This window comes from Miniopterus schreibersii, assembly GCF_964146895.1.
Source record: "Miniopterus schreibersii genome assembly, chromosome: 6".
Lineage (NCBI taxonomy): Eukaryota > Metazoa > Chordata > Mammalia > Chiroptera > Miniopteridae > Miniopterus > Miniopterus schreibersii.
In genome coordinates, this window is record NC_138107.1 from 53,424,466 (window position 1) to 53,450,054 (window position 25,589).

Below are 25,589 nucleotides of genomic sequence, written 5' to 3' on the forward strand. Positions count from 1 at the left end.
ATAATTGAAAAATAAAAAATATTTTTAAAATATTTTTTAAAAGAATACAGAAAAATAAATTTTGCTAAACAGCGAAGCAGCTGGTCAGAATTTATAGGAAAGCCACACCAGCCAGTTCGTAAATGCCTGGATACTTTTACCATACTGTTCATTAGTACTGCCAAACACCTTCTGAAACTAGGTCCCAGTTAGCACCCTCTCCCCATGCTGAATTCTTCCCTTTCAAAGCTTTAAGCAAAATCAGTAATTGACACCTCCAGTAGCTCCACAGGCAGGGCTAAGTTGTCAAAAGGCATAAGCCAATGTGTGTTTTCTGACACTTCCTTTTACAAGGAAAGAAGAGTTCTGTAGTATTCAGATGCACCTGATGTACTATGTTTATTTCACAGCTCAGCCACCAGAAGAGTATCTCAGACTCCAAATGTTCCCTTCTCCAAAGAGTTGAAAATTCTTTTGTACCCACAAATCACAATAAGCTCGTTATAAAATTAACCGCTGACACGTGTTGTCTTCACTGTGACAGGTGCTCTTCTAAGTGCTCTATATCGTTTACCTCATTTAATCCCTATAACCACCTTATGAGGTAGGTACTATTCCCATTTTACAGATGAAAAAATTAAGGCACAGAGTTAAGTAGGTTGCCCATCACATAGCTGCCAAGTGATAAGGCAGAATTCAATCTGCTACCAGAGTCGATGCTCTCACTATTACTCACTGAGCCTTTCATACATCATTAGCTGCTTTTTACATCTCCTCCTACAATCTTAAGGCTGGGAAAGGTAGTCAAGGATTATAACAATTTACTACAGCCTGCATCTTGGCTGGCCTATCTTGTGCTAAGAAACCATACCAGCTGAGGACCTGGTCCCTAAGCCCTGTGTCCAGGCCACCAAGAGGGCAGATGTGCGGTACATATGCCACTCCTCCTATCTGTACCTATGGAGGACATCCCGGATTAGTAATTATGGTCCTCCCAGCAAAAAGATCTCAGAGTCTTCCTCAACACTGCAGCCACTAGGAACAGACCTGAACCGGCTTGTTAGATGAAACCTATTTGCCTTCTCTGATAAAGAATGGACTGCATTAACCTTGTGTCCTGCATGTCCCACATGAAACCTCCCGAACCTCCCACTCCCTTTTTTAAAAAAAGATTTTTAAATTGATTTTTGGAGAGAGAAGAAGGGAGAGGGAGAGAGAGAGAGACATCGATGTGAGAGAGAAACATCAATCAGCTGCCTCCTGCATGCCCTCCACTGGAGATCAAGCCCACAACCCAGCCATGTGCCCGACAGGGATCGAACCGGCAACCTGTTGGTGCATGGGATGATATCCAACCAACTGATCCACACCAGCCAGGGCCCAGCACGCTCTTTAAAGCTCCTGGGACATTGTTTTCTGGATGCTGATTACCTGAAAAGGAATCACCTGAATGCATGCTTATTTAGTTATTTTACTCCTCATCCGAGGATATATTTTTTCATTGCTTTACAGAGAGAGAGGGGGGCGGGGGGAGAGAGAGAGAGCGGGGAAACATCCATGTGTACACACTGATTGGTTGCCTCCGGCACGTGCCCCAACCAGGCCAAACCTGCAACCAAGGTGCGTGCTCTTCGCCAAAATTGAACCCAAGACCCTTCAGTCCGCAGGCCGATGCTCTAAGCACTGAGCCACGCCAGCTAGGGCAATGAATGCATACTTAAAATGCAGAGAGTCCTTGGCCTCCTGTTAGAACTAAATCAGAATCTCTAGGGATGAGGTGGAGACAATACATTTTAAATAAGCTTCCCAGGTGAGTTTTCTGCACACTAGTGTGGGAATCACTGCATCCTTTTGCTCTATCCTTAGGGTCCCTGACTCATATCATACACATATTTATTCATTCCACAAAGATTGACTGTGCCCATTCTAAGTGCTAGGCACTAATCCAAAGTAGGTACACAAAACAGGCACCTGAGAGAGAAATCAAGAAACAAAGGAGGCAATAATATCAACTTGTCATTGAGCACTGGACACCAGTCACAAAACCAATGCAGCTATAGTGGTACCAGAGGTCACAAAGGAAGCCTGACTCCACCTGCTCCATCCAGCATGAACTGCCTTGGCTCATCCAGCTCTGCTCACTTTAGACTCTGACGGGAGACCTGGGTTGGAACTGATGACACAGCAGCCTGCAGTGACTACACACTTCAATTGGGCTGGTCAGGCCTATTGTGGTGAATAACCCCAGAAGGCTGACTGTGGCATAATGAGTCTTTCAGCTCTTCCCACAAGTGACAATGAAAAAAGGGCTCTCGATTAACAGGCAGGCAAATGCCAATGTTGGCTGAATACGTGATAGCAAACGGAGATTACCTGGATAATGAGGCAGTGTCTACGCACAGCCTCCCGTCAGAACTACACTGCTCCTTTGTTAGGGACAAAGGGATCAGAGTGAAAACCAGAGGGGAAAGAAAGGTGACTCGCAGTGAGTGGGGACATTTATGTGATGACACTGCTATAGTCCGTCCAGCACAGGAAGCCGTTATAAAGTGTGTGGGCTCAACACCACACTCCCCGCTACTCATGGGGCCACAGCTGACCAGGAGACAGACGCCAGGCAGCAGCACTCATTCCAGTCTTGGCCCCAAACTCGAGGTCTCCTGATTGCATCTCCTTACCTTCCTTACACAGAGGCTGGAGAAAGCCAGGCCCCAGGGTTTGGCACTTGTTGCCTGAAATCCCTTCTATGAGGAGACAGGGACAGTGGGAACCTCAACCTCCCATGTGGCCCAGGCATACTGATGCTTACCAGCCTCTGGACAAGCCTCCTGGCCTCAGAGGCAAAACCCTCTCTGCCTCTTGAGGGGAAGAGGAAAGAAAAGTCTGTTCACCATGAAAGCACAGGCAAGCTGGTGGAGCAAGGACATCATGTAGACAGGCATGGCAGAGGGCGGGGAGGTTTCTGCTCAATCCCCATTTTCCCAGTGAGAACTACAGAACAGCAGCGCTTAAAAGGCACCCAAGTACTAAGCAAACCTATCTGATAGATTGGGAAACAGAACTGCAAGTGGTTAAATGCTGAGTGCAAGGTCAGAGCAGTCAGCACAGGAGCCACAGTTAGGGTCCAGGACTCCTGATTTCAGGACTGCATGCAAGAATGTAGTGTGAGGAGGGAAGCTCGAGTCACAGTCTACCCACCTCCTCACAGGCCCTTGCCTTAGCCTCCACTGGACATGGAAACCTCAGATCTCACAGGGGGTAGGGCATGAGGAGAGACAGATGAGTGACAGACACCAAGGGAGACCTAAGGGCTCCTGGCATGAGTCCAAGTCCACACTCCTGTGGACAGACACCGGGGACCCAGGACAGGGGCAACAGGACCACAGTTCCAGCCTCTTGAACAGGTATGGCTCTAAGATAGGTTTAATATTTCCAGGGTCAGGGTAAAGGGGAATGAGGGGACTTAAACTAAGGAGATATAAAAGAAGCCAACTTTGTTTGAATTCGCTATTTCTGGAACTTCCTGCCCTAGATAGAAAACATTAAGGTGGAAAATAGGTGGTAGGATGGGGTGGGGGGGTGGGATGGGGATACTCTCCAAGGGAGTAACTGTGCCCATTTTGGACAGTATCCAGGACTTGTCCCTAGGTCCCCTGAAAAAAGGCACTCATTCCTGCCAGATGTGAAGAGCAATTCCGCCTACATTTCCCCACAGAAAGAATCTCAGTTTCTTCAGAAATGTCTGCGGCATCAAGGCTTGAGATCCATGAGCTAGCTGCCATATCTGGCAAGATAACCCTCCTCTAGTGGTCCTAGGATTCAATCCCTGATCACTGCATTCTTCCTATGGAGAAAAAAATCCAGTTGCAAATAAGGAGCCTACAGTTTTGGAATGTAATTCATTGCCCAAACTAGGGCCTGGCCATCCCAACAGGGGTCTGGGAAATTGCCTAACTCAGAACTTAGTACTTTATTCTCTAAAGCTGTACTTTCCAATATAGTAACCTCTAGTCAATGTAGCTATCTAAATTTAAATTAATCAAAAGTAAATAAAATGAAAAATCCAGTCCCTCAGTTGGCCAGTGGCTACCATACTGCACAGTGTAGACAGAGAACATTTCCATTGCTGCAGGGAGCTCATAGGTAACTCAGCATGGCCAGTACATCTCTCCACACCCTCCTGGGGGAAACAGAGTGCTAGCGGGCCCTCAGTAAATGTTCTGAATTAGATTCAAGTTAGTACACAGGAACTATTCTGATGCTGGCTAAAATAAAGACATAAACAGAGCTATCTACATCATCACTCAACCAAGAAGCTTGGCTGGTCACATAGGATCTTTGATAGACCTGATGACACTAAAGGGTCTTCAAAGGTCTTTAATAATTACATGAGGAATGTGTACAAAGAAACATACTCAAAAAGATGAAAGGGTACAAAGAAAAATCTCCTTCCCATCCTTGATCCCTAGCCATCTAGTTCCCCTCCCCTCCTCAAGGGCAACCAATATTTCAAGTTTCTTTCATATCTTTTGAGTTATTTTGTGTTTGTGGCGGCCAGAGTAACAGCCCCAAAACCTGTGAATGTGATAACTTACTTTGCAAAAGGGTCTCTGCAGATGAGATTAAGTTCAGGATCTTGAGATGGGAGAACCGACGGGTGGGTCCAACATAATCATAGGGTCATTATAAGGGGGAGACTGAAGGATTAGTCATAGAAAGAGATGATAATGGAAGCAAAGGTTAAAGTGATGTAAGGCCACAAACGAAGGAATACAGGCAGCCTCTAGAGAAACTGGAGAAGGCAAGGAAACAGACCCTTCCCACCACCTGCCTCCAAAGGAGCACAGTCCTGCAAACCCATTTTGGACTCTGACCTCCACAGCTAAAATAATAAGTGTTGTTTAAAGCCACAACACTTACGGTAATTTGTTACAGCATCAATAGGAAACTAATACATGCATATAAAGGCAAATATGTATAAATATTTTTCCTAAAAAGGCACAGTCATTTTTATTGGTGGCTGACTGTGGTCTAAAGACTGCCTCACTACCTCCTCTCAGTCTTAAGAGACACTGAGAGATTCATGAAGAGGATATTGTAGATAGAATTCAAACTCCACCTATCTAATGTTTGGGTGCCTAAGCAAGCAGAAAACAGTGAAGGTCCTGTGAGAAATTTATTTTTTAACTATTATTGCCCCAATCTTTAAAGGCAGCAAAGCATGGTAGAAGGAACTGTCCCAGAGGTCATGAGACCTGGGCCCTGCCTAGCTCTGTGACCTTGACCTTCTTAGGGCTTTGGTCTCTCCAAATGTGACACAGTGGCAGGATGGAGGGTGGAGGGAGGTGAGGACAGTAAACTAGATATGGGCTAGGTTTTCCTGATTTTAATCTTTGCGTATGCTAGCCAATGACATATGTTTGGCACAAATATAATATTTGCTATGGCCCTCCCATTTCCTACAAAAATGTTTGCTAAACAGTATAAAAATAGGGAATAGTTATTGTGCTTAGCAGAAAATGACAATAAACTGTAGGCACGATTTCAGTAGCAGTCCATTATACTCACTGTGCTAATTCTAAGTCATTCTCTGTATTAGCTTATTATACACAGAACATCTTTGGAATACCCAAGAAACTGGTAACGGTGGTCGTGTCCGACATGGGAATCACAGTGACTGGGGGACAGGAGGCAAAGGAAGATTTCTTGAAATTACTTTTCCTACCTTTTAAATTTTAAACCTTATAAATATGTATCTATTTAAAAACTTAAAGTATTTTAAAAGAGTAGGCTCTTTTGGTTCATGGCTTCACAGTGTGAAGCTCCTCTATCAGATACCTGTGAATTAGGCATTAAGCGCTCAGCCAAAGCTTGAACAATTTCAATGCCTCATCCATTTTAACAATCGTTACTAACCACACGGTATGTAAGTAGACCTAGTATGTAATCCTTTCCGATTTCCAAGTGTAGGCAGTCAATGACCTATCACACCCACAAAGAAGCAGGATGTACGACAAGACAGCTGACTTCATTATGGCATCCAATGTCACATATCAACTTCCACTGTCCCAGAGCCCTTCACTGTCAGAATTACTCCCAAGCCCAAATAACCCTGGTCACGAGAAGGCCAAAAAAACATTTCTTCACTCCCTCTCATCTGAGGATACTTCAAGGGCATCTTTGTTTCTATCATGTCCTTTTTTAGCCATTCCACCATTATCTGCCAAATTTGATAGGTACATATACACAAGTCACCTCTCTTCTGTTTCGTAAACAGTGATTTCCAGGTAGAGAGAAAGAGACAGTGTTTTGAATACAAAGCAGCAGTGGTAAGCAAGTGGACAATTTGGAGTAGCTATCAGGGCAAGCACAGTTGTATGGTGGCCCTCTACAGGACAGGGACCTCTAACAAGGGGGCTTCAACAACATGAGTACTGTGCAGATCTATGGGCCAAATTATCTGATGATTGTTTAGTCCCATCTTCCAAGAAATAAAATAAGCATCCCAAGGGATGTGGGAAGAACCCTGCAAAGAAGCACTCACACAGTCAATATAAGGCTGAGCCTCTGTCCACTCAGAAGTCCAAGAAAAGGCATGTAACTTTGGAATAAAAAAATTTGGGAAACAGCAGGTCTTTACTATCATACATTTCCTTGGTTGTATTAGAATAAAAAAAAAACAAAAAACACTAAATGCGCAAAAACCAGTCAGAAGTTCCTAAAAACATTCCATTCAAAAACTGAAAAACTGAAATGGAAAGATGAAATGGGCCAGCAAGGGGCAGGTGCCAGCACAAGCAAGCCCATTGCAAAGTGTTTTTTGCAAGTAGCTTAGCATGGATCATGTGGTGGTAATGTTGGCCCTGCTCCAATCCCATTCACTGCCCACTGTAAAATGACAAGGAAAAGATAACCTAAGTTGAAGCCCCAGAACAGTCTAAGCACTAAGAATACAGCTGAACGGTGGAGAAGGAAAAGCACGGGACTGGGAGTCCGGAAGTCTGAGTTCTGGTCCCATCTTTGCAAATGAGCATGTCCCATTATTTCTTTGAGCCAGCTTTGTCATCTGTAAAAGGAGAATGATTTTATCTATGCCCTCATGCAACCCTCTAGGGTGTATAAGGTTCTCTATCCTATAATTCCATATAATCTCTCAATAAAGCCATAAATATCAGTACCAAAATATGAGTTTGCCTCTGGGTCATCCTCCAGAGATGGAATAGCAGGGCCATTAAGAACATGTAAGAACCCAAATATACAGGCAGTACCTGAGGAGCCTTTCAACTCTCAGCAGCTCTGAAAGGCCTTTTGATACCCCAAAAGATATGACCAGACTACAAGCAGCAGTCCTTCGCCACAATGCCCACTGCAGGACAGACACAGAGTCAGAAAACCAACCAGTTATCCCCACAAAGTCTCTATCTGTTCTCACCCATTTCCTGCCCATTAACCCTCTCAGGGATACCATTTATTGGCCCTCAATTTTCTTACACGAGCCAGGGAACAGGAGGCCGGGGCACCTGACTTCCATTACAGTTCTTTTGGGGTTTAGATTCCACAGTGTTTGGTTTCCTTATCTGCCTGGAAATCTGCTTGCCTCCAGAAGCAGTTCCACTATAAACTCATGAGCGTGCCCCCACCTCCATGCAGACTGCCCTCATGGTGCCATCTTTTCAGGACCATCGCCAAAATATTAGCAGCCCAGTTACAGATCCCAGCTCTGCTAACCACTAACCCACTGTCCTCGGGAAAATCATATAACCTCTCTGGGCCTGCCTCTTCATCTATAAACCAAGAGCATTAGACTAGCTGGCGTAAGCTTTTGCAGATGTACTAGTCTATGTCTGTGATTCCCCTGGAGATAGAATCAAAACCACAGCACCTAAACTTGGCCATGTGAGGCAGCACGTATGCTGGTCGAGCCTACCTCTGCAGAGTTCCCACTGACTGGGCTTGGTGGGCAGGTCACTGAAATTACAAGGAACACTAGCAACAAAATAGGCTGCACATACCTTTCCCTCATCCACCAGTTTTGCAATGTCATCCAGATATAGACCACTGGCCATGAAAAAGGCCCAGCGATAATGAACTCCTTGCCAGAAATGCTAAGAAGAAAAAAAAGAAAAAAAGACATGTCAAATATAGGAAAGGGTAAAATCTGACTAAATGCAGATTTAGAGAAAAGTGTTTTCTGGATAACTAAGACAGACAAACTGACTTCCCATTTCATGCTGCCACAGTGAGCTATATGCCCAGCGCCTTAGCACAGTGGCTGACAGACAGTGGGTGCTCCATGAATGTTCAGTAAGTGAATGAACAAAGAAATATCCCTGTGAACTCAGGCTTCTTCACCAACTTGTGACTGGCAAGCAAGTAAGTACAAGAAAGTTCTCCTGAAAGTGACAGTCTAGCTGGTCTTACACACTCAACTTTTCCCCATGAGAAACTAGGGCTGAGACCTCTAGGCCTTCTCTACTAAGGTTTGAGTAAGGCTCAGAGGCACCAGAAAAGAGCTTTTTACCTTATTCAAGAATTCTTTGGGAGTATAAGGCACCAAAATATAATCTAAAAAGAAATCCAATCATTTTTTTTCTGGCTCTGAAAGTAATAAGAGTTTTAAAGGCAAAACAAAGTTACAGTTTTTTATGCATCATGGCTGGGTCTTCCGTATAGTTACAGCAAGTCCCAAGCCACCTAATTTATTACGGGACAAAACATCCCCAGGTGAAGATAAGCAAAAATCTTATACCAAGAGGGTTTATGACCACTCTACTGCCAAATTTCCTTTGAATTGTTATTATTTATTATTATTAGGCCATGATCAAAATAATAAGTGAGCGGAGAGTCTCCACAATACCTCAACAACCTGCCCAACTACACTTCACCAGATGTGAACTATCCAGAGGCTGCCTCCCTCCCCACACCTTCCCACAACTGCTGTGGAGCAGCTCAGGCTCTCCCGGAGCCTGCCCTCACGATCCCTCAGCGCGATACCATGCAGGAAGCTGGCAAGTGTAATGGAACTCCCCTGCTACTCGAGCTCAGGTACGTAATAGCTGTGTTATTTAGGTCAAGCTACTTTCAGCCTGTTTCCAGGCCTGCAGAATGGTGACACCACCACCTAGCGCACAGGATCGTTGGAAGGATTATATGAGAATGTACGTTGAGTGCCTGATCCATAAAAAGTATACAATAAGTATTTATCATGTGCTAAAAGTAAAGCTCATTGAGGGAAGATTGAGGCAGTATCAAATCAGAGTTTAATACTATAGAAATAAAGATAGAACCAAGCTGCTGTATAGGCAGAGCTTCCCAGTGGGTGTGCCAGGAATGGCATACTGGCTTGGTCAACTGACCCTACAGTTTATTGTCTAACCTGGAACAATTTTAAGAGTTAATGGAGTCACCATTAATAATTATCCCAAGACCACAGATGCAAACAGAACCAAGCTTACCCCAGAATAGGTGTGATGAGACATGCACTCCTGTCAGCCCTTGTGGGAGCAAGGCTGAACCTGGGCTGGCAGAGTCTCCAGATAGTTTGCTCCTGACCAACAGCAGCCTCAATATTCTCTTCAAATACTACCATTTTCTATGTGTTTTAGAGCATGAAAGAGGTTGGGAAACACTGGTCTAGGTAACTAACTTTAAAAAGGAAAGCAAAAAAATACAGTTTGAAGCACTGAGGTTATCCCAAGTTTACAGGGGGCCTAGTTAATTACAATCACAGAAGACCTGCTCATGTACTTCCTGCTAAGGTCTGGCCTTATAGACCACAATTAAAACATTCTGGTAATTGTTTAGAATTTTAAAGAAGGAACAATAATAGTCACCACTGCCCTGTCTATAATTCTTTACAGCGGGTTGCCCTGTAAAGTGAAACTTTTGGTCTGCAACAGCAGAATTTTTACATTCTGCTCTAAGGCATCTGTGTGTTTTTTCCAGGCCATTACAGGAGAGAGTAAACCAAAGCAGGCAGGAGAGCCTGGAGCATTACAATGAGGCTTTAACTGTGCACATTCTCAGAAAGACATCAGAAACTACTTAAAAGGTTTTCACATGAGATTACTACTATCATCTTTCAAGCAGGGGGAAAGAGAAAATGAAGAGAGCTTTGCCTGTTTTACGCTCAGAGGACAGCTCTGAAGGTTAAATTGTAAGTGGTCTCACTGGTACAAACTGTAAAATCTTATAGAAAACTTAAACTTATATTTTAAAGCTCTTGGAAAGCCTGGGTTTTGTGAAAAGGGAAAGATGAGAAAAAGGACAGTTATGATTCGTTTCTCTCACAAAGCACCCTGTGGACACTGTTTCTGGCTGTGTCTGAATCAAATGAAAATGAAGACCCTGGAGCACTGTGCTGGGTGTTTACCTCTATTACCCACACGCGGTTCCTAAGAATTGAGGACTGTTCTCCTCTACCACAACTCTTCTTTACTACCTTTAAGTATTTAGTTAGTACACAAAATTCGAGAGACCAAGGTCCTAAATTTCACTCCCCAAAAGGTCCCAAATGAATTTCTAGGAAAAAAAGTTAAGATAATTATCTAGCCAGTCATCTCACAAACATGGGTCAGTGGTGGAGGGCTCAACACAGTGAGCCACAACCTTTTACTGTAAAGGAACCTTCTACAGCCTTTTTCCTGGATCTAACGTGTTTTGTCTGATTAATGAAATAGAATTTATCTTCATTTTTATATCACTTATTCCAACTTAACACTAATTCAGACTTTAAACCAATGATCTATTACTACCAACAGTGTATAACATGGAATTATGTTTGGCTCTATCATCATTGTGAGGACAACAGGCTATCACGTTAAGTAGAGAGCAGTCTCTCAAGCTATCAGTTCTGTAACCAAGGCTGATCTACGCATCTCCAAGGCCCACCACACACTGGATGTGTTCAGGTGGGGGACAGAGCTCCTTACAGCCCTGGTAACAGTGGCCCTGTTAACAGGCTGACTGATCAAGCCTCAGAAACTCCCAGAATGCCATCAATAGCTAGTTTCTGATCCACATGGGATATGCAGTGTTAGGACAAGTTAATATAATTCCAGAAAAGGCCTGATGGTTCTCTTAGTCTTTGTAGCCTCACTGAAGTAAGAATACAATTTCCTTCAGGTTTTTGAAATTCAAACATTGCTCATGGACTTCTAAAGGTCTGAAAGCCCCAGCTGGGAATCAATGGCATATCACAATCCTATGAACATAAAAACAGCCAACTGCACATGGTCTTAATAAAGTTTTCACCTTCCCATACAAGAGACTGTATGTGTTGAGACTGGTGAAGACAGATGCCATCAGGAACAGGCAAGAAAGTAGAAGGTATATCAGATGGTAATAATTAATAAAGGCTAACATTGATCAGGGGCTTTTTATTGTGCCAAGTCCTTCACATGTATTATCTCATTAAATCCTTACAACATGAAGTAAGGCAGATATCCTATTAGCCCCATTTTACAGGTGAAGGCATCAAGGTTTAGTGACATTGACTTGCAAGGGGTCACACAGCTACTAAGTGGAGGTCAGACTCTGAACCCAGTCAGTGTGTGACTCCAGAACCCATGCTCGTAGCCACAGTGCTGTGCTGCCTCCAAGATGAAAGAAACCGAAGAGGTGGGAATCAACTTCCAGAAGCATTAGCACCTGCTTGCTCTCACCAACCAGGACTCTAATCCTACCTTTAATGTCTTAGAACCCATGGTGACGCCTGTCTGCAACATGCCATCCGCTATACCCAACCGGTCCATGTTCAGGAGAAAAGGAGTCACCAAAGTCACGTATGTGGCTCCTGACCATTTCTTGAGTAAATTCAGAGCCCATGTTTCAGTGGATCCGCCCACATTATCAAGGATAAAATCAAACCTGGAGAGGAAGAATGAAATTGAAACACCCTTATCAGTCTTTGCCCAGAACGCCAATCCCTCTTCACTCCCACCACCAGTTAGCCATGGGGTCTCTTTCAGGGACAGCTCACAAACCAAGCATGCAGCAGAGGAGAGGCCGCTTTGACAAAGGAGAAAGGGCCATACCCATTCACGGACTCTCTGGCTTTTCTCCAAGATAAGTCAAATGTGACTGATTTTGCTGTTGTTATAAAACCATATTTTCTAATACTTTAAGAAAGACTTAAACAATTGGTTGTTAACAGAGGGTGACTTTAGCTCCCAGGGGACATATTAGGCAATGTCTAGAGACGTTTTTAATTGTCACAACTGTGGAAGGTGGTGAGAAGAGGCTACTAGCATCTAGAGGCCAGGGATGATGATAAACACCCTACAGTGCACAGAACAGCCCCTCACAACAAAAAATTATCCAGCCCCAAAAGCCAATAGATGAAAAACTAAGGTTGCCAAAGTTGAGAAACCCCAACTCAAGCTTTATAGAAAACTGCAAAGCTATGCATCCCATACAAGTCAAAGTATTTTTTAGTGCACAGAAATACTGGAATGACTAGTATGTAAGGTTTTCACCCACAAGAACTATTTGCTTTTAATCCCTCTAGATTCAGAACTGCTTATAGAAGCATGCTCTTCACTTGGAACGTTCTATTTTTTGTTTGTTTCATGTATAGCATCAGGACAATGTATAAAGAGAAATCAACAGCCTGCTCTCAGTCTTCAATTCTGCTCTAACATGCCCAGAAAATCCAGTCATAATGGAATCCACAGGCACTGACAGATATTCAACTTCTTAAGTCTAGTCTAACTACATTCTACTTAAAGGGGATAAAACCCAATGAAGCTTTTAAATACTTGTGAAAATAAAACAAAGATCTATTTAGAGAATGTATGCTTAAAAATTAAGCAAGTTGATAGATAAATTCCTTTTTGGTGAATCCATTTTCTCTTCTAAATTCATCTGGATGAAGTCAAACAGCAGAACTTCTAAACCCAGCTTTGACCACCTTTGTGGATCTTGAGTCTTTCCTGGGTCTAAACTAAAGAAGGGCAGATAGAAATGGAAGGCTATGAGTGCAGGAGAATGACCTTTCTTTTCATTAGAAAGGATTAAAAAATATGAATTTAAGTTTCTAAAGTTTCCGCTTTTAATTTTCTTCCTTCCCAAATTTTAAATAAACAAAAATGATGATACTTATTTTAAATAAAACTTAAGGGCAGCCTGGTATCACAGAATAGGCACCACTTGAAAAAGAAGTCAGGAGACTAGGTTGTAGATGTAGTTCTCCCACCCACGATTAAGTGACCTTGAGCATGCAAAACTTACACACCCTCTACACCTGATTTTCTCAACCATAACATGACAGAGTTGTACTGAAGAATTTCAAAGCCCTTTCCTGCTATAAGATTCTAAGATTCTTATAGTGATTTAGAAGGAGGAACAAGTTTATTCTAGGTGGATTCAGAGGCCAAACTCCAGGTAGAGGTTATAAAGATCAATGTTAACTAAAGCTGTAAAAAAAAAAAAAAAAAAGTAATGGCCTGCATTTGTAAGCTGGTGAGGTCCCCCTACTTAAAAGGAGTAGCACCAGAGATGTGGAGGAGCAAACTGTAGCACAGCTGTGGTGGGCTAGTATGAGCGTGCTACAGCTTTCCATTTGTAAGGTTCTCTGTCCGCTGGTGACACATTCCAGATGTGTATAAACATAGGGTAGGTAGAGGGGAATGGGTTGACCTTGGCCTCAGTCTCACACTGCTATTCCTAGAGGCAGCAGATCAATGTTGCGCTCTTACAGGGATGTTTCTCTCTCCCTTCATCTCTCTAAAAATCAATAAAATAATTTTTTAAAAAGCAGTTAGCTTTCCAAACACTCCTAGGTTATGCTCTCAGCTTCAGCTTTGTACTGGCCAGATGAAGACCAGATTAATAAGCACACCCTCTATTTCTGCCTGGGCCACAGTTGGGATGAATACAGCCTGGGAGAATGCCTGAAACTACTCCTGTTTGGTACATTAGGCCAAACCACAGCCTGGCATGTAGAGACACTGAGAACATTCACAGTGCTCCATCATCAATATTTATGCTGCCTTTGTTTCTGTGAAGCCCCTATTAAGCCAAAACACTAAAAGCATGTTTAGTGCTAATCATAAATTTTCATGCACTGCTCTAAGTTCTTCCTGTGGTGACAGATGCCATCAAAAGAAACACACTTCCAATTTTGCCTTCAGACCTGTTACAAACCAACAATAAAAGTTAACTGAAAATATCTTCCTCAGTACCTATCTCATTGTGTTACTGTGCTATATTAACATCTGGAATTAAAACAGAAACCAACATTTAGGATTTCTAATGACATGGAGTGTTTTCATATGTTCTTCTCTAAAATTCCAACATGATCATAAGGCCACCAAACCATTTCAGGCTTGCATTATCAACTGTCCCTGTTCTGACCTCCCCAATGTGAACATTGTTTTAATACATACGGTTTTAAAGATTTCAACTTTTCTTCCACATTTCCAGATTTGTAATCAATTACATCATCTGCTCCAAGCTTCTTTACCAGTTCACTGGCATCCTGAGAGCAAACTGCTGTCACATGAGCATCCCATGCTTTCATTACCTGCCAAAAAAAGGGAGGGAGGGGGAAAGTAGAAAACTGACTGTGCTTTTAAAAATAGTTGGCACCACATGTACATATATCAGCCTGATCTCTAGAGAACTCTAAGTGCTTCATCTTAGCAAGAACTACAGGAAGCCATCTGTCAGAGACTAGTAAAAATGATTCAACTTTTGTTCACTTAGAAATTCCAAGAAATAGATCTCATTTTCCCTGGACGAGACAGCCAGTCACCTATTGTTATGAAGTTCTAACCAATCCAATCAGAGAAGGACTTGATGTTTCACCAGTATCAGCAAAGACAGGAGTTGATAGCCTCAAGTTTAGTACTTTTAAGGTTGACAAAAGTAAATGGCAAAAAATAATAAAATACAATAAAATAAAAATGTCCTCAGAAAATGACAATTTAAAATATATTCAGAACATAAAAAAGCAATATTTCTTCATTTGCATCTCCGATAAGTGTTAGTACAGTCTTGAGTCAGACAGCTGTATCACAGCAATTAGTTCTCAGTACTAGATAATAAATGATATAGTGCTTTTAAAAAGAAGTGAAGAAAATAGGGCCATTTTATTTTTAAACATGGATTATCTTTAAAATAAAAAGACCTAAATATATAGTTCCCAAGATATAAAATGCAGATGCCTTATATTTTTAAAACAGTAAGGAATGCCCTGACTGGTGTGGCTAAGTTGACTGAGCATCATCCTGAGCACCAAAAGCATCATGCCAGCTTGATTCCCGTCAGCGCACATGCCTGGGTTGTGGGCTTGATCCCCGCTAGGAGGCATGAAGGAGGCAGCCAATTAATTTTTCCTTCTCACATCAATGTTTCTCTCCCTCTCTCTCTAAAAATAAAAAAATAAAAATCTTGAAAAAGTAGTAATAAGGAATAATTAGACTTAAATTTAAAAAGAACTAAATTATTCAGGATTAAGTATCCAAAAAGCATCCTGCTCCAAAATTGCCATAATTCTTTTTTATAATGACAATTTCACAGAATTAAAAGGGAGACATCAGCCTAATTTGAGAATAGTTACTTGAAGTTCACCAATACATTTTTGTACTGATAGTTATAGTTCATAAGAGATCAGTTGTTTTTTCCATTCTGACGACTATTGATTCCCTGAGCTTTCTAATATAAGTTGCAAAGGTTCACTAGAATATAAGAGATCGTGTTTTGTTCATGACTGAATCCCTACTCCATGGCATACACAGGTGCTAAACAAATATCTGTTAAATACAAAAAAAATGAATAAAGAATTTAAAAACCATTCATAATCTATCTAATCTCTCACTTTTATTTTTTTATTTTCATTTTTTTAAGATTTTAGAGGAACACAAATAGTCACACCATAGCATTTTCTAATCGTGCATTAAAAAGGAGTGAATTAAAAGGAAGTCAAAGTGTGCATCTCCTAGGAGTACTCTCCCCTCTTCCCCAATTCAGTGAGCGGATGATAGGAACTCCGGCACTATACACAATGGAATACTACTCAGCCATAAAAAAGACAATATTACCATTTGTAACAACATGCATTGATCTTGAGGGTATTATGCTAAGTGAAATAAGCCAGACCAAAAAAGGACAAAAAATGTATTATTTCATTCACATGTGAAGTATAAAACAAAAAAGAAACAAAACAAAAACAAATTCATAGATAGGGACAATAGAATAGTGATTACCAGAGGGGAAGGAGAGAGAGTGAAATGGGTATATGGTGATGGATAGAAACTAGATTTTTGGTGGTGAGCAAACTGTAGTGTATATAGATATTGAATTATAATGCTGTACACATGAAGTTTAAAAAGGGTTATTAACCAGTTATCTCAAAAAACCAAAAACAATAATAAAACACCTTTGTTGGATTAAATAGCTAACATTTATAAAGTGCTACCATATAGGATGTTTTAAACTATCATCATCATCATGTCTTATTATTATTAATGTATTACTTCTACTACAAGCAGCCCTGGAACAGCATGTATAAATCGCTTTTCAAAATTAAAAGAAAAAAAAATTGTTTACCTGTATGGAAAAAGTACCAACTCCGCCTGAAGCACCCAAGATTAAAACACTGCAATTCAAAAGAAACTACAATTAATGAAAATATTAAGCCAATATAACTGAATAAACAAGATATTTTCAACATGCAATTGGTTCAAAGATAAACAATCTCAAAAGCAAAGTCACTCAAATTCCCAAGATTCTATTACACAAGGATTTTTATTTTAAATTCACCAATAAGCTATACATGCTTAGAGACATTCTATGAACTCTTTACCAAGAAACCAAATACCAAAGTACCAATAATTTGTATTTTTCAAGAGGCTCAGGAGGTTCTTGGTAACATCTGTCTCACAATTTTTCTAAGTTAAAATTACCACAGCTTCCTCTTTAAGAGAGCGCTCTGGGATCCTTTTTAGTGTTAGAGCAATTCAGTTGCTCTCTAAGAAAAATCACATTCCTGACCACATTCCTGCCAAAGTGGAATAAACATCTTTTGTTCAGACATGTCTCATCAAGCTCACCGACTTTCATAAATGGAAATCAATCTTAGCCTCAATTTGGCTTCCTATTAAAGCAGATGAATCTGTCCTATCAGCACAAACATTCTTGTGTTCCAGGTTTTTATCATGTTTGATTACTGTAGCCCTTCTGCAACTTTGTACCAAGGGTGGACATTGGGAAGTTTATGGATGAGTGAGGATGGGGGGGGTGTAAGGGTATGAACCCTCTGAAATTGTGAACAGACTGAAATAATACACAAAATTTGGTGTGAGTATGCATAGTGCATTGGGGTGGGGAGGGATCCAGACTTATTATCAGTTCCCCAAAGAAATGTGTGACCCAAAAGAGAATCTCACTATTCAAGAATCACTGCTTTATATACTCTTAGTAAATTTTATTTTTGTTAAGCCAGGGCTCCAGTGAATCACCTTCCTTAGACTGAATAGTTTCAGATCCCCAGAAAATTGTTTGTACTGAACTGCACTTTGGTGTTATGCTAGCAATATAGGCTGAGGGACATTTAGTGACAATTTGACATTGGACACATTAGCTAAGGAGATACCGTTAAGAAAATTCTTCATGAGAATTCTGAGTGCCTACAGAAAAACATTTTTCTGAAGATTAAGTGGTAGGAGTAGCTGGACTTCTATTTGTCATTACAAAGTGTGTAACTGCTAGTTGTGGGTCCCTCTTTGGCTTGGCTGCTAGAAAGCACAGAGAATATTTCCACCTGTCTCTAGCAAGTATACCAGAACTTGGAACATGTATTCTGTCTACAATCCTAACACTAGTTTCATTTTAGTTTTTTCTCTCTTACTCAAATCATAGAAGGCTGGTTGTCACTCCTTAGATCTTAAAAGTTACTAGTAAAGTTTCTGAGCCGGCTGTTCCCTTTGAAATTAATACCATTAAATGAAATTTTAAAAGTCTCCTTCTAAATTTGTTCCTTCTAGAAGAGTTACATTAATTTCACAAAATTATAAATAGAAGAAACTTTAAAGATCCACTCCTCTAAAACCCTTCATTCACACATTTAGTTGCTTTAGTATTTCCTAAATGAAAGGAAATAGCATTAAAACTGCCTCACTTATACATCCAAAGATTAATTCATCCACCTTTACCCTCTTACTGTGGTTCATTCTTATAGAAAGGTAACTAGTCAAACTCTCATTTAAGCTCTTCACAGCCTAATTATCTCAACTCTGACCCCTCTCAGTATTTCCTGACCAGAACTCTCAGCCACCCTGGCCCCCTCACTTCTTGCCCCCAAGTCCCATGGACACTGACCCATTCATCAGGCTCTCAAATGCCTTCACTATCTGCTAAGGTCTCCCTTCCTCTGAAGGCTCAAGTCCCAGTTTTCCTGCACAATACCCCTGAGACAGTCCAAAGACTATACCCATGCCACTGCATTTGGCATTTGTCACATTGTTAATTTTCATTCATTCACTTGTTTCCCAAGCTATTCTGCAAGGCTTTGAGGACAGAGACCTCACAGTATGCCCAGCACTGGGGATACCACCCTGAATGCAGCAGATACTGGGGAGTAGGGGATGGGGGAATTGAGCAGAAAAGAAAAAAAAAGAGAGGAAAAACTCATAGACACTGTGGTGATTGCAGGGTGGAGAAAGGTGGAGGGAGGTAGAGGAGGGTATAGGTGGGAGAAATGGTGATGGACAGAGACTTGACTTGGAATGGTGAACACATAATACAGTGTACAGAAAACAAAATCTAAATCAGCATTATATCCTACAATTAAGGCAACAATTGCTATTACCCAAATGAAGAAATCACCTGCCTATTTGAAAGACTGCATTAAAGTTTTTTCCAGTAAAGAAAAGGGCTTTAAATAATTTATAATTCTCTCTCTGAGAATGCTGGATTTAAGATGATGCCAAATATAATGGCTGCCTAAGGATCCAATTGCCAGACACCTCTCTGACCTCATTATTGACAGTTCATCACTTCCCTATAACTCTTGATCCAAAGCAGGCCCATTCCTCCAAATAAAAAAGCAAAAATAAGTTTCTCAGCAGTGCTTGGCCGAAGAGGGAGAGCTGCAATAGCAGCTCCAGTTCCTGATGTTGCCACTTGATGGTGCCCTAGTGTAAAACAGGCAAGGAGCAAGCCTACCGAAGTGCTACATACCATCAGTCAGCTGGTCAAGAAGCCCTGGGGACACAACATTCTCTGGTCCTGCAAACTCCATGTTTTGTGCAGGTTCAACCAGGGCCCATACTTTATTTCAAAGAAAGTCCCACAAAGGGACAGCAGGCAAAATAAATTTTCAAGCCAGCACTAAGTCAGTTGGTTCTCTACAGTTTGAAGTCCTGTGGCTGAACTAACTTATTCTTGTACTCTTCAAAGCACTTTCACTACAAAGGGAAAACACTGCTGTGCTTACCCCCAGCTGCCCTTCACTTATGTGCTATAGAGGGAATACTTTCTACCTAGTTGCTATGATGGTTACAATATATACTCAAACCTCATTAAGTAGAAGCCTGTTATAGTAAAGAAAGGTGTGCTGTATTGCTTATTGGTTTATATAGAGCAACTGCCCAGGAAATACAATTTGCAAAAAGCACTATAATTAAAAATTGCTAAGATTTTTTTATCGCATTTCTCTGTTACATCCTAAGTCCACATATAGAGCTTCTTTTGAAGTCATTGGGCATTACAATGTGGCAGATATATAAAATATGGTCAAAAGTATGAATAATTATTACACTGCTTATGAATTCTTAAACCCTAAGAATTAATTAATTAATTCTTAATTAATTATGTAATTAATTACATAAATCTAATTTTATGTAATTTCTACCCAATCTCTGAATTCTCCCTAAAATATGTTAAGGCACTAAAGCAATGCTGGCTTTTTTTTTCCTGAGTCACTTTTTATTTAGTTCTTGGGCCCCTAAGTCCTCTACAATCACGTTTTTCAGTATTATAATCCTATATGAGGCAAGGGTATCAACACCCTAATTGCCTTACAAATAAAAAATATATGAAATATACTAAAAAATAGCAAGAATTCCAGAAGTAGGGGATCATCTTTCAAATTTCTATATTCTGGCTTAGCCCCTGAAATCTCTGAATGCCAGAGCTAGGCACCTAGAAACCTGGGTTCTAGTTCCAACTCTTTCACTAACTTAGTATCTAGGCCTCAGCTTCATCACCTGTGAAATGATGATCATGAAGGTATACTCTAGGAATTAATGACAAAGAATTGGCATTTTCAACCTAATTTAGGCTTATGTTTAGTTTCTCTGCCTTTCTAACATAGAAGTAAATGACTTGCACAATTCCCCTCAGACCACATACTTGTGGTGGGGGAAACAGCCACATTGTAAGAGCAGAGTGCCCTTTACTAAGTCCTAATGGCTCAGAAATAAAGATGATTTAAATATATCCAAATCTTCCCTCAGTAAAAACAAATGGTCTTTAAAAAATACGGATGCTGCTGAAAATGTAGAATCTCATTTTCCAGTTTCACACACTCCTTTTGCATCTGGGGGGAAATGAGTGAAAGACAGCCAAATACATCATAATATGCCGAGTTTACTCCCTGAAGTGAGTGAGAAACTTAATGGAAGTGAAATACAGCTGCAAAACAAATCAACCGAACACGACCAAGGCAGCCTGGACTTGTGTATCCTTCTTTTATGCCTCAGTAATTCACGTAGACATTCCTCAAGTTATAGAAGAGTTCACGTGTGAATTAGTTGTTTGGAACTTTAAACACATTTTCCCATGAAAACAAAGCTATTTATACACCTTGGCAAGGTGCCCGGGGTAGCCATTTAAAAAGGTTTAGTTAACCCATAATGGACCAGGAACCTCATGCACAGTAGAACAATGATTCTGTGGGAAATGCATTCAGAATTTCAGCCCAGGGTACTGGGAACACATCTCCCCAAATGGGATAGGCAGTGGGAACTGGTTCTTTCAATCTGGTGCAGGACAGAGGGAATGAAGAGAGACAGAGGGCAGGATCATTTAGGATGGCAACAGTAGGGTGAATGAGAGAGAGAAGTAGTGTGGTGAGAGAAGGATTTACCATGGAGCTGACAGGGTTCAGGACATTCGACCTCAAAATATGGCACCTTGGCATAATGAATAGTTTAAGCTGAAGGAATTTCCCCCCCGAGGTATCTCCCATGTATACATGAGGTATGCATGCTAATAAACTTCTACTTGTTTTTCTCTTTTAAATCTTTTTACAGGGTTCCCAGCAGAAAACACGGAAAGGTAGAGTGAAAATTACTTTTCCGCCCATATTAAGCACAATCAGTTAAAAGTTCTGTCTCTTTCCACTCTTATACTCCATTATACTTGTCCTCTTCTCAGGTGACACTAACTAAATTTGGCTGAAGGAAAGTTGATTTAAAAGTACATTTGCACCCAGCCAGTGTTGCTCAGTGGTTGAGTCTTGACCTTTGCATCAAGAGGTCATTGGTTCAATTCCCGGTCAGGGCACATGCCTGGATTGTGGGCTCCATCCCTAGCAGGGGATATGCAGGAGGCAGCTGATCGATGATAGACGCTTCTCTTTCACTGATGTTTCTCTCTCTCTCTCCCTTCTCCCTCTTCCCTCCTCTCTAAAATACAATTTTTAAAAACGTATTTTAAAAAAACATACATTTGTTTTGGGTTTAGTGGGAAATACTGATGTATTTATTGTAATTTCTGAATAGAGCTGTTGTTATAGGCTGTCCTGGTATAAGGATGATGAGAGGGTTCAGAACAGGCCCCCCAAGAAGTGACACTTTGGCATGTGGATTATTTCAAGCTGAAGGCAATCGAGACTCTGTGGGCTTAAGAGAAATTTTTATCTCCCCCTTAAAGAACTTAAATTAGGGATCTTGCCTATAGTAAGTGTTATCACAAGAAATAACTTTTTATGACGTATCTGTAAGGCACAGTAAACTTCTTACTAAATATCTGAATGACCTTCCTCCCCTCTGAAGCCCCAAGGCACTTTACCTCATCCTTAGCTCAGAATGCCATGTATACCTCATTTTAACTGTCTCTGAACCTATCATGTATATATCTGACTCTCTCATATATGTGGGGTTCCCATACATATTTATATAATTAAACTTGCTTATTTTCTTGTTAATCTGTCTCATGTTGATTTGATGAGTAGATCAGCCAGCAGAACCTAGAACGGTAGAGGAAAGTCTCTTCCTCCCCCACATGGCTTCCAGGAACATTCCTACTTCCCACTAATATGTCCACACAAATATATTGCTGGGGCTCCTCTCAGGACCCAAAACTTAAGCTTCATTGGCTCTGTAGGGTAGGGAAAATATCTTTTTGCTCTACCATTTGAAGTTCTTGCCTAGGGCCCCTGTAACAAATGACAACACAATAAGGCATCATTAAATGTTATTATGATAAGACTGAGTACCATTGTACCTTGCACTGGATTATGAGAGCAATGAAGTAAAAACACGGTTAAACAAGGTGTAACAGAACCAGAGATGTACAGAACCAGAAGCCAGTCTGTAGAAAATTCTTGCAATTAAAAGACTTGTAAAAACTTACAATACACTACTGATAAAGTTAATTCATATATGAGGACCCACAAAATGATGCTGCCCCAGTGGCCCAGCCCACATCACAACTTAGTCAGCTATGACTCCCGTGAGAACAGCTGCAGTTGAATGGCAAGGCTGGAAACTAATTATAGAGCATTGAAAAGTAAATGACTTCTAAACTCCACAAGACAGTTACCCTGCCACCTAGAAAACTCATCTCTAAAATACAAATTGCCAGGAAAAAGTTTTCTACTAATTCCTTTAACTGAGTTCTCCTGGAGCTCCTGGAGAACAGGTCCAGGAGTAGAGGCCACATTCGTTTGCATCACACTGGACAGGCCAGCACCTCCACTCTCCCTCTCCTCCTCTTCCCAACCCCACAATTTCTTGGAACAAGTAAAATGCGGGGGTTTCTTTCTCCTTCCCATTAACCCTCTAACCATACAACCTAGTCAAATATAAATGAAAACCCAAAGTCCAAAGGGGTGGTGGGAGTGGAGGGGGGCAAAACGGGTGGGGTGAAAAACAAGCAGGTGAAGGCATCTGACAGAAGGAAGCTGTTATTATTACCGATATAAGCACACTGGGGGAAGAGGGGTAAATCCAGTGTTTTTAAGTTTGAGCCTAATTCTATAAATAGAATTAATCAGATGCCTAATTTACCCTTACTTGACAAAATGTTACTGTCATAAAGCCTGATCTCAAAAAGGAAACAATGAATAGCATTCCTAAATTCACTGCATTGAGTTTTAAGTACACACAATTTAAAAGTTAAATTTATTTTGTGAAGGAGGAATGGTTCATTTCTAACACTTTCAAATACTTCTGTCTAACAGAGTCAAGCACAACTTTTCCAGCAAAAAATGAATTTCAGGCAGAGTATGAAATATTCACGGTGGACCATGACATTACTAATAAATATAACCATTAGATCGGACTGCTTTAAAAAAATATATCTGGTGTAACCACTTTTTAAAAAATTTGTATTCATTTTAAGAGCCTTGTGTGTTCCTACTGAATAAATCATGAAGAAACTATGGATGGGCAGGTAAGAAGGAAATCATTTCAGCTGACATTTTCTAGTAATACCAAAGTGTGGGCAAAAATGACATTTTACATGACATCAATGTAAAATTATCCCCTTGCTTCACTGATGCTCAATTGTTGCAAGAATTAATTATATGTATAACAAAAAGAGAAAGGTAAACACGATCAAACTCTTAGAAAGTTTTGTCTTATTTCAAAAAGTGGTTTGTTATTAAAAACATCCTATAAAATCTTCCAAGGTGCTGATGGGTATTTTTATCATTGCTGGGGTTTTGTTTTTTTTAATTAACTGGTTAGAAAAACAGACTTTACACACAGTACAATACACAGATGATGTATTCTAGAATTGTATCCCTGAAACCTATATAATTTTATTAACCAATGTCACCCCAATAAATTCAATAAAAAATAATAATAAAAAAAAAAAACAGACAAACACTGACCTGCTTTGTGCAGGCTAAAGACTGCCTTAATGCCAATAGTAACAGAAAAAGAATAATTACTGCTTAGAGAAGTCAAAATAGGCTCCACCACCACATTAGTCAAATTGAAAAAAACCACTCTGGACACTGGAACCTCTGAGTTTATGTGTAATAAAATCCTACTATTGTAGTAATTTCTTCATGTAAAAGTATTTTTCACAGTATTTTAAGGTACTCACTGATCTATTGTGATTCTCACAAATAAGTAGTTGGAGAGGTAGGCTGTTAATTACCACCCATGTGTGGTAATTTCAGAAAACTAAAATTTCTTAGAGCACCAAGAGCCAAGCTCTCACTGTCGCTTGGAACAAAGGCATCATATGGTCACCATGCACGTGGGAATGTGGCAGAAGTCTATGATGTGAGCTAGTGAGGCTCTTTACAATGGATGCACTCCAGTTCGGTTAACATGTGGCTAAATCAATGAACAGACCCAACTCAATATAATATATAATTGCCTTATAAGGTATAAAACTTTCCATTTCTCAAAGCTCTCCTAACAACCTACACAGTACCTTGGAGGAAAACTTCCAAGAGAAAATAAATAGCATGCAAGTGGTCACCTGATTAGTTAGTAGCAGGGTAGAGAATAGAACTCAGGGCTCTACTTCTCCAGTTCCAAGCCATTATTGCTTAAATAAAAAATAAATAAGTACCTAAGAATTACCCAAAAAGCCAACAATAAAATGGAGGGAGGGGGGCACATGTTTATGTATCTGAGAAGAGAGCCAGATGTTTCTAAATTGTTTTTTTTCAGGGTACTAAAAAAAAGGACACCTGGAGAGCCCTGAACTGGCAAAAGAAATGACAGATCTCTAACCACAGTGTCATGCAGGCACAGAAAGTCTAATGCTTTTAAGGAGAAACAAAACAATAAAGCATCAGTGTCAATGCAGAGCCTATAATAATGATAAAGGTCTAGAAATCTTGAATAAAGATTTTTGCAAGGTTATTAATTAAGATAAGTCATTATAAAAATCTATGTGGTCAAGCTAATTTAATTTAAACAAAGTGTTGAGCCAAAATGGCACCTGCAAGAAAGCTAAGCCTCAAAGCTTAAAAAATAAACAGGGTTGACCTTTAGAATAAATATTTGCTTTGAATCCTACGATAAAGGACAGCACCTCATTAGATGAATAGTCTTCACCCTGCTTTCAGGAATATAGCTATTTAGCTTTCATTAAATCCAATGCTCTATAACTCAACACATTAAATGCAAAGTGCAATGTTTCACAACAGGAATATGTATGAAATGACACAGACTTTAGTTATTTTTATCTGCACAATCCTTAGCAATCAAAAAACTTAGTTATTGTAATTTATTAAAACTTGCCCTATAGCTCTCTCCCTCATCACAATCATTAAGTGGTTCTTAGTACCTAGTTTTCTCACCAAAAGAAAATCATCAGTTTTCCCTATGATGCCAACTTTCTAAAATACAAAGAGTATAATCTCATTGCTAATAATAGTAGTCACCATTTATTGAGTGCCTTCCATGTGCCACAAC

The 25,589-nt window shown here is 40.4% G+C and overlaps 1 protein-coding gene across 3 annotated transcripts in view; it reads right to left on the reverse strand.

The window, feature by feature from the left end:
• Nucleotides 1-25,589, reverse strand: part of RTN4IP1 (reticulon 4 interacting protein 1) — a 37,324-nt gene that overhangs the window by 2,495 nt on the left and 9,240 nt on the right. For all 3 annotated transcript variants that reach the window (XM_081141222.1, XM_081141221.1, XM_081141223.1), the window contains 4 exons: nucleotides 16,531-16,579; nucleotides 14,367-14,503; nucleotides 11,664-11,847; nucleotides 7,992-8,084 (listed from right to left, as the gene is read on the reverse strand). In XM_081141222.1, coding sequence (XP_080997348.1) covers nucleotides 7,992-8,084; nucleotides 11,664-11,847; nucleotides 14,367-14,503; nucleotides 16,531-16,579 — 463 coding nt within the window. The remainder of the gene's footprint in view (nucleotides 1-7,991; nucleotides 8,085-11,663; nucleotides 11,848-14,366; nucleotides 14,504-16,530; nucleotides 16,580-25,589) is intronic.